The sequence below is a fragment of the Nannospalax galili genome, unplaced genomic scaffold (genome assembly GCF_000622305.1).
Source record: "Nannospalax galili isolate Female #2095 unplaced genomic scaffold, S.galili_v1.0 scaffold300, whole genome shotgun sequence".
In the NCBI taxonomy this organism is placed as follows: Eukaryota; Metazoa; Chordata; class Mammalia; order Rodentia; family Spalacidae; genus Nannospalax; species Nannospalax galili.
Genome location: NW_008347322.1, coordinates 715,929 through 725,102, shown reverse-complemented (window position 1 = coordinate 725,102; position 9,174 = coordinate 715,929). Strand labels below are relative to the sequence as shown.

At 53.4% G+C, this 9,174-nt stretch overlaps 1 protein-coding gene across 1 annotated transcript in view; it reads right to left on the bottom strand.

Annotated features, from left to right (window-relative positions):
• The window catches only part of Wdr5 (WD repeat domain 5), a 19,130-nt gene extending 11,180 nt beyond the window's left edge, over positions 1–7,950 (bottom strand). The window contains exons 1-7 of the mRNA XM_008843924.3: positions 7,780–7,950; positions 7,082–7,190; positions 6,737–6,810; positions 6,289–6,378; positions 6,053–6,142; positions 5,799–5,882; positions 1,746–1,801 (exon numbers count right to left, since the gene is read on the bottom strand). Coding sequence (XP_008842146.1) covers positions 1,746–1,801; positions 5,799–5,882; positions 6,053–6,142; positions 6,289–6,378; positions 6,737–6,810; positions 7,082–7,190; positions 7,780–7,860 — 584 coding nt within the window. The 5' untranslated portion in view covers positions 7,861–7,950. The remainder of the gene's footprint in view (positions 1–1,745; positions 1,802–5,798; positions 5,883–6,052; positions 6,143–6,288; positions 6,379–6,736; positions 6,811–7,081; positions 7,191–7,779) is intronic.
• Between the last annotated feature and the right edge of the window lie 1,224 nt (positions 7,951–9,174).

Below are 9,174 nucleotides of genomic sequence, written 5' to 3'. Positions count from 1 at the left end.
GACACCAAAGAAAAGTAGCTAGTTTCTGGGCTAAAAGTCAAAATGTCCTTGGGCCTCTTAGCAACATACTCTGTTCCAAAGGCCAAAAACGTCAAAAGTATTTTAATGTCTTTATCTAATCCCTAAAAGATTTTAGGGTTAGCTCTTCAGAGGGGGGAATGTTGGAGGGAAGGGAGTGGGCATGGATTTGATCCAAACACCTTATATGCATGTATGAAATTCTCAATAAAGCTTTTGCAAAAGTTAAAAAAAATAAATTTTTTTTTTTAAAAAGCAATCAGCCAGGCATGGTGGCACACACCTTTAATCCCAGCACTTAAGAGGCAAAGGCAGGCAGATCTCTGTGAGTTCCAAGCCAGCTGGGGCTGCAGGGAAACCCTGTCACAGAAAGACCAAAAAGTAAAAATAAGAAACAAAGCACTCGGGGCTGGAGAGATGGCTCAGCAGTTAAGAACACTGGTTGTTCTTGCAGAAGACCTGGGTTCGAATCCTAAGACCCACATGGCAGCTAACAACTGTCCATAACTCCAGTTCCAGGGGATCCGACAACCTCTTCTGTCCTCCACCGCGTTGCACAACATGGTTGCACTTACCTACATGCAGGCAATACACGCATACACATAAAATGAAAATAAAAATTTAAATAAATGAAATAAAAAATAAAAATAAAGCACTCTCAGGGCTACGGTGGGGCTTGATGGCAAAGCTCCTGCTGGGCACATCTGAGGCCCTGGGTTCCATCCCCAGCGCGCGCGTGCGCGCGTGCACACACACACACACACAGCCCCCCCACCCCACCCCCAAGCTCTTGCTGTATGTGACTTTACTCTGGCCTTGTTGCTGTGCTGCTTGGGTACAAAGATCTCTAGCTCCTTGGTTTGCAATCTACCAGGTCACCTGACTGCCCTGCCCTGCCCTTCAAATCCACCTCAAACACTCCATTATAGGGTCCTTAACAGGAGCATGGACTGAAGCTCTAGGGAGACCCTGTCTCAAAGACAAAAGCAGCATGAAGCCAGGCGTTTCTAGCCTAAAGCCAACAGCCTCTAAGGAGGGCACTCCGCCACCCCATGGCTCCTGCCACACCTGCACTGTGTCCCACTCACACCTATCATTCACCTCACCCTTTGCTGGCCTCTCTGCTCAACATGGAAGGTCACTAACCGCCAAGTCCTACTGGCATACTCCACAGTGGCTGCTGCCATCATCCCTCCTCTCCACCAACCGCTCTTGGAGACTAGAGGCTGCCTGGAAGCCCAGGATGCAAGGACTGCTTTACCTCATGCCTGCCTCTGTGCGGGACTTGCCTAAGTTAAAGGTAAACGCCCACACTGTGCTCTTCCCTCCTGGAGGCCCTGGCACTCAGATCCACAGCACCCCCATCCCCAGGCACCACCTCGCTTCCATCGGATTGCAGGGTTCCTGAGGCCCACAAGGGGCGTTCCTGAAGGTTCCCATCAGCCTTCTGTACTTACCCAAGAGCTAGTCGCTCACTCTGCAGCACAGGAAGGGCACAATGGAGAGTCTGCTAAGAGCTCACTCTGCCTTGGGAGAGCTCGCCTCAGCCCCACCAACTCTGGCCATCTCCTTTGGTAACGTTTCACCCCCCTGGACTTCATGCCACGTGTCTGTCAGTATTCCTGCAACCAGTGGGGCATGTGTCCCTGCTGCACTGCACTCCAGAGCTGGAGTGACAAGAACAGGCCTTGGACATTTACTCACGATTCAAAGGAAGACTCACTCACCAGAGGCCATCATAGCTACTGGAAACAATTAACGATCCATCACGATTAAAGTGTACCTACAATTTAGAGGAAAGAGAAGCTGATGTCCTAGTCACCTGCACCCGGCTTTGTGCTGCAACAGCCTCCATTCCCAGCCCCCTGGGCAGCACCACCCCGGTCTAAGTGACCATCTGCCCTGCTGTGGGCACAACCTGACATGATAATATGCCTTAAAACTTCCCTTACTTACCACAAAAAAACAAGAGATAAAAGTCAAGAGAGAAGTCAAGAGCATCCAGGCCTCCTGTAATGGTCCAAAGGCCAGGGATTCTGTGCCCCCCACTCAGCCTGTGTCACTGAGCCCCCACAATCTGAGTCTGACACCTGGGTCGTGGCCACTGCCACAGGATAAGCGGGATGGACCCCTGGCTTTGAGGGAGCAGCCATGAGACACAGGCCACTCTAAACCCATCACTGTGAGCCCCCGGTGGTCTTGAGGTGACTCCAGGCCCTCTTGTAACTTACAAGTTCACTGTTTACGTTTCATTTTTTCATCTTTTTGAGAAGGGTCTCCCTGTAGTCCCAGCTGGCCTGAACTCACTATGTAGACCAGGCTGGCCTTGAACTCACAGAGATCTGCCTGCCTGTGCCTCCCCATGCCCAGCTGTTTACCTTTTTGAGGCAGGTCTCATGCAGCCCAGACTGACCCTGAACTCACTATGTGGCTCAGGCTCACCTAGCCACCTCCTGCTTCTGCCTCCTAAGTGCCAAGACCACAGGCGTGCACCATCATGCCTGGGTTCTATACAGTACTGTGGATGGAACTCAGGCCTGGTGCGTGCTAGGCAAGCACTCAACCTACTGCCTCCTAAGTGCCAAGACCACAGGCGTGCACCATCATGCCTGGGTTCTACAGTACTGTGGATGGAACTCAGGCCTGGTGCATGCTAGGCAAGCCCTCAACGTACATGCACAGGGTTCTGTGCAGGACGGGACAGCACGTGAGACCTGGTGCGTGCTAGGCAAGCACTCAACCTACATGCACAGGGTTCTGTGCAGGACGGGACAGCACGTGAGACGTGGTGCGTGCTAGGCAAGCACTCAACCTACATGCACAGGGTTCTGTGCAGGACGGGACAGCACGTGAGACGTGGTGCGTGCTAGGCAAGCCCTCTGTCCACCAGGCATCATCTCCAGACTTGCTTTCTCATTCTTCATCCAAGGGAATTTTAGAGCCAGGAATTAAGAGTCCATCACAAATTCTGTCACTTCTATTTGTGTCTTGGGCAGGTATGACCCAAGATAAGCCCTTTTACAAATAAAACTGTCTTACTGCATGGTATGGGGACACAGTTCCTCTGTGAACAGGAAGCCCCTGGTGCCACAGCCCAGGAATGAGGCTCAGGCCACTTCCTCCACCACCCAGACCAGCACTGGTGACATCTGGGAGGGCCCATGTTGGACATGTCCTGTGCAGTGCAACCACGTCCCTTACTCACAAAGTGCCAGTAGCATCTAACTGTGACAATCACATGTTATGTCTCCAAAAGTTGCCATACACACTGCCAGAGGCCCCTGGAGGACTACCTGGACTCTGGTTTCTAAATTCCGATTTGGGGGTCTGCTGTAGGGCCCAAGACAGGGTCTCACTATACAGTCATCTGGACTCCTAAGGGCTGGGCTCACAGGTGTGCACAAACACTTGTAGCCCCCACCTCACAGATTCCCAGAGACGCTGTCATCAGTGGCCTGTGGACCTTGCCTAGAGCCCACCAGGCTGGACTCTATAGAGCACAGGTCCACAGGGGTCACTTTCTGTTGCAGCCAGCCACACGCTGAATCCAGAAGCAGCAGCCACTCAACTGTGGCCGCTCAGAGCTCCTTTCCTCTGCTCCATCTATTGACCCACGTCCATCCTGTCTCTAGTGTGCAAAACACTCTCATCAAGGTCACCACCCCACAGGGTGACGAGCCAAGCTGCCCGGCTTTTCCATGCAGCCCATGCTGAGGCTTGAGGTGGCATGTAAGAGAAACATCGAGTGAACCCTGGGGCAGCGGCCCCGCTGGGATCTCACCAACAAAGGCTCTCTGTAGACTCGACTGCAGTGAGAGTCCAGTAGATGGAGACAACTCACGCTGCAGGCTGTGCCTTCAGTGGAGGTCAGTCCTGGCTCATCACAAACTCTAAGCAGCAGCAGAGGGGGCTGTCCAGTCCCAGCACCACAGGTTCAAGTATCCTGTGAGTGTGCTCAGCAGTGCCAACAGGCTCCTCTTTGATAGAAGCAGTTAGAAAACTTTCTTCAAGACTACCCAGACAGCCAGGTGTGGTGGTACCACCTTTAATCCCAGCACTTGGGAGGCAGAGGCAGGTAGATCTCTGTGAGTTTGAGACCAACCTGATCTACATAGCGAGCACCAGGCCAGCTGAGGCCACAGCTCAAAAAAAAAAAAAAAAAACGAGTAACTGGCCATACACCAGGCATGACGGTGCACACCTTTAGTCCCAGCACTCAGGGACAAAGGTAGGTGGATCTCTGTGAGATCAAGCCCAAACTGGTCTACATAGCCAAGCCAGCAAGTGACTACAGGAAGACCCTGCCTCCAAAAAGAAAGTCCTTAGTCAAGTGTCAGCCCACTGTGGGTCCCAGGAAGTGTGAGTGTACAGACCCCAGGGCGCCTTTGTGAACTGGAAGGGAAGCAGCAGCAGGGACAGCCCATCACTCAGGATCAAGGCAGTGCAGGAAGGCTTGGGGGGGCGGGGGGTGTTCCTAGCTGACCGCGGGCAGACACTGCGCTTCCTACACCTGCTGCCTTCCAGGGTGGAGCACACACCAATTCCTACGACACTGATTGAACCCCCTTTTTTCCTTACCCTGCAGCTGCCCCAACCACCGCCTTCTCTGTGCTCACGACGGCTCTTAGTCTAGCTTGCTTTTCTACCAGTGGTGCCCCGGTATAAAAATCAGATCTACCTCACGATGACCGCACGTGGCCCTAGGACTGGAGCTGCCAGCAGGGATCAGGCTGGGCCAGTGTGACTCCTGCACGCGTCACCTCAGCAGCAGTGGGGCCTCACACTAGCACTGGCACAGGGAAGACTCGTGCACACCAGGACATCTAAGGCTGAGACACTTAAGGTACTACACTGCCAGGGCTTTAGCAAGCACTGTACCTGGTCACAACAGACACCCAATCCTGCCATCAGAGCAGAGGCTATGAAGGTCCCTGTGCTAGGGACCTTCAGGCCCCTACGTTTTCGAGGGTCACAGACTAAGCCTGTGAACTCAAGAATTCTAAGCAAATGCTGCCCCACTGGGCTATCTCCGTAGTCCTGAGCTTTGTTCTGAGATTAAGTCTCACCCTCGATGCTACTTTTTGAAATGGACAATTTGGGCTGGGGCTGGGGCTGTGGCACAACACTAGTCTACCATGTATGAGGCACTAGGGTCAATTCCCAGCACCATATAAATATGTATACAAACATACGTGCATATATAGACACATACGCACACGTATGAGACGTGGTGGTGCACACCTATAACCCTGAACTCAGAAGATGATGTAGGATGATCAAATAGTCAAGGTTATCCTCAGCTACACAGTAAGTCTGAGACCAGCCTGGGCTCGTACACAACACTGCTGCATTTGAAATGTGTGGTCTGAGGCTTGTCTCCAAGGCTTGTCGCCTGTTTTGCATAGGGACCGCGGCCATGCAGGAGGACTGGGCCATACAGCACTAGCTCACTGAGGGTCCTCACAGCTGGGTCACACCCTGCCCCAATCAAAGCTACTCCACCCGGTCACCTTACCTGTGTTCAGTGCCCAAGGTGTGGGCACTCCCTCTTCTCCAAATACACCCTTGTAGGCCTGGTCCCCCTCCTGGGAAAGGTCATTCCAGGACGACCCCTGAAAATCCCTGGCCCTCTACCTCCCAGCCCACACAAAGTGCCCCAGGATGCTCCCCCACCCCACCCACTCGCCAGCCACAGCATGCAAACACATCAAGTCCACCATCTAGAGGGACCGCTGCTGGGCATCACAGTAAGGCACGGTACGTCGCGGCAGGAGACTTACAGCTGAGACGGGGTCCGAGTGTGCAGGTAAGGTCTTGAGGCACTTCCCCGTCTTAACGTCCCATATCCTCACACTCTCATCAAACTAAAGGTGACAGGACACTAAAGTGACTACAGGACAGTTGAGTGCCAAAGGTGGGGTCCCTGAAACCCAAAACCAGCCCCTCATGGAAGCCAGCCTGCCCTCCCCATGCTGAACACCAATATGTGACAGCACATAGCACAGCACCCCGGAGGAGAGCCCCGCGCACTTACAGACCCTGAGACGATGAGGTTGGACTGGGGGTTGAAGTTGCAGCAGAAGACGTAGTTACTGTGGCCTTTCAGGGTCTTCAGACACTTTCCCTAGAGCACAGCACACAAGCCCTGTGACTCCCAGAGGCTGTCCCCAGACACAGCCAGCACATCTGACGACCTCCCAGAGACCAGCCATCCCCACACCCAACTCATCAGCTGCAAGGCCTCGCTGGGAAAGGACCACTGTCAGTTACCGAGCTCACGTCCCATATCTTCAAAGTTTTGTCATCAGAGGCAGACACAAGGAGGTTAGAATCTGATGACCAGGCTACGTCAGATATTCCCTTGGGGAGGAAAACACTGTTGGTTACCACCTTGTATGACAAAATCCAACTGACCAGTAAAAGATCAAACACACACATGCACCAGGACCCCAGGAAATCCTCCAACCAGCAGGACCCTGAAGACTACCTATGCTTTGGATGGGCCGTTGCCCACCTGGAGGTTCAGAGTGCTTGCATAGAAAACCTGAGCGGCAGCCAGGGTGGTAGCACAAGCCTGAGACAGAGGCAGGAGGCTTGCAAACTCTAGACCTGCCTGGGCTATGTAGCGAGACCTTGGACCCACAAGTCCTAGACAGGCCTGACACACCAGCACCCAGCCACCCTGCTCAACAGCCAGCGCACCTCACAGGACACCTACCAATTTGTGACCAGATATGGTTTTCTCAAACTTTCCATCATAGGCTCCCCAAATTTTAATGAGTTTATCAGCAGCTGAAAGGCAGGAAGAGGAGCTGGGGCTCAGAACAGGTGGCAGCCACCCAACCCCCAGCACTCAGGGTCTCCCAACTCAGCCCAAGGAACCAGCACCGTGGCTGCGTGGACTAGGTGTGACACATGGAGGTACGCCCCCCTCCAACCTCCCAGCTCTTCACTTCAGAGTGGCAATGGCATGTGAAGGGACAGGCCTCATGGAGGGGACATGGCAAATGCTAAACACAGCCCAGACCACCCGTTCACTGCCCAGGAGCTGGAGGATACGCACACGAACTCGCCAGCCACTCCCCGTTCGGACTGAACTTCACAGAGGACACGGCTTTGGTGTGGCCAGCCAGGGTGAACTTCAGTGCGTAGTTCGGTTTAACAGGTGTGGGCTGTGGGAGACAGTACAGCTCAGCCAGAAGCACCACCACTGCCCAGTCACCTCACTCGATTCCCAAAATGTGATCCAGTACTAGCTAGCTCCAAACTCACACGAAGAACCCCCAGAGCTCCATCTGGTGTCACCCTGCGTGAGCCTGCCCTCACTCCCGTCAAAGCCCTCTTTCCCTGGAGTCCCTACCAGACACACACACACCCCATGTTACAATCAGGACCAGGAATCTGCATTTTTTTTTTTTTTTGGTGTTTTTGAGACAGGGTCTCCCTATAGAGAGAGAGATTCGCTATAGAGGCCAGGCTGGCCTCAAACTCAGAGATCCGCCTGCCTCTGCCTTCCGATTGCTGGGATTAAAGGCATGCGCCAACAGAGCCGGCACAGGAATCTGTATTTTATATATCGCCCTGCCCCACAATCTAGGTAATAGGCCTGGAATCCCGAGTTGCTGGGCAGTTGCTGCACTGAGGTCAGGAAATCAAACGGCAACAAACCTAGGAGACTGAGGTGCCAGGACTATCGGCCTGGAAACAATATCCCCAAGAATCTCCCAAGTATCTCTGACCCAGAGGCCTCCAGGAACATACCTTACTCTGTGTAGCCGATGAGGAGGGGGTGGGCTGTGCTCTTGCCGCCTCTGTTTCTGGCTTCTTCTCCTCCGTGGCCATGGTGCTGAGGCCCACCAGGCTCCGTGGGAATCAGTGAAGAGGCTATCAACTAACCAAACTGCAGTGTGGGGCCTATAAACAAATTCTTCCTTTCAGAGTTGTTAGAGCTGGGCATGGTGTCGCCGCCTTTGCGGCCTTTGATCCCATCACCCAGGAGGCAGAGGCACTCTCTGTGAGTTCAAGGCCAGCCTGGTCTACATAGTGAGTTCCAGGCCAGCTGGGGCTACAGGGAGACTCTGTCTCAAAAAGACAAAAAAAGAGTTTGGGCTGGGGTGTAACTGCTCATTAGGAGAGCACTCACCTGGCATGCACAAAACCAAAAAATTTAAATGTAATAATTTTCTAGGGAAAAGGATGATTTAAAAAAAAAAAAAAAAAAAAACACAAGCCGGGTGTGGTGGCACATGCCTTTAATCCCAGCACTCGGGAGGCAGAGGCAGGTGGATCTCTGGGAGTTCAAGGCCAGCATGGTCTACATAGCAAGTTCCAGGGCAGCTGGGGCTACAGGGAGACCCTGTCTCAAAAAGACCAAAAAAATAAAAACATGAGCTGGCGTTGAGCCCCGCAGCAAAGACACTGACCCAAGCTGGGGCATCACAGTCACCCTGACCCCAGGCTCACTCTTCTCTTCGGATGCTCTGCTGAGATAACCTGCTCCTCACACTTTTGTGACCCTAAGAAAGACCTCTCCTCCAAGAAGGCTTCCCACTGCAGTGTTCTGATATCACAGGCATGAGTGATTTGCTCCGGAGTCCCTGACACAGTTTACAGAAAAGGCTCTGACAGAACACAGGGACAGGAGATGGACCTTCAGGATCCACAAGTGTGGGTGCTTATCAAAATCCCAAAATGCACCCGAAAGGATGCAACCATGCTAGCAGCCCCACGGGAAAGGAGGGGAGCATGCGCCTGGTGCGTGCTGGCTTCCAGACAGCCCCACAGGCTGCAGGTGTAAAGCTGCCTTCTAGAAGGCTGGCTTGCAGGGCTCTTCGGTGCAGGGCACAAAAGGACCACAGGAGCAAATCAGAGTAGCCTCTGCCTCCAGGGGTTCCGAGTCTCGCCCTCTGGAGCAGCACCCTGAAGGGCAGGAGTGAAACTGCCAAGATTCAGGCTGCAGAGGCAAAGAAGGCAGCTAATCCGCTCAGCTGGGCAGCACAGCCGCAAGCCGGGGCAGCAGCCACTGCTCCTTCCACTACGGCGACAGAGCCCATCACCTGAATGAGTCTCAAAGCATACCTGGCAAGGGAGAGGCACACTCCTCAAAGGAGAACCACAAAGACACACTTGCAAATGTCACTGGCCATTCGTCAATTA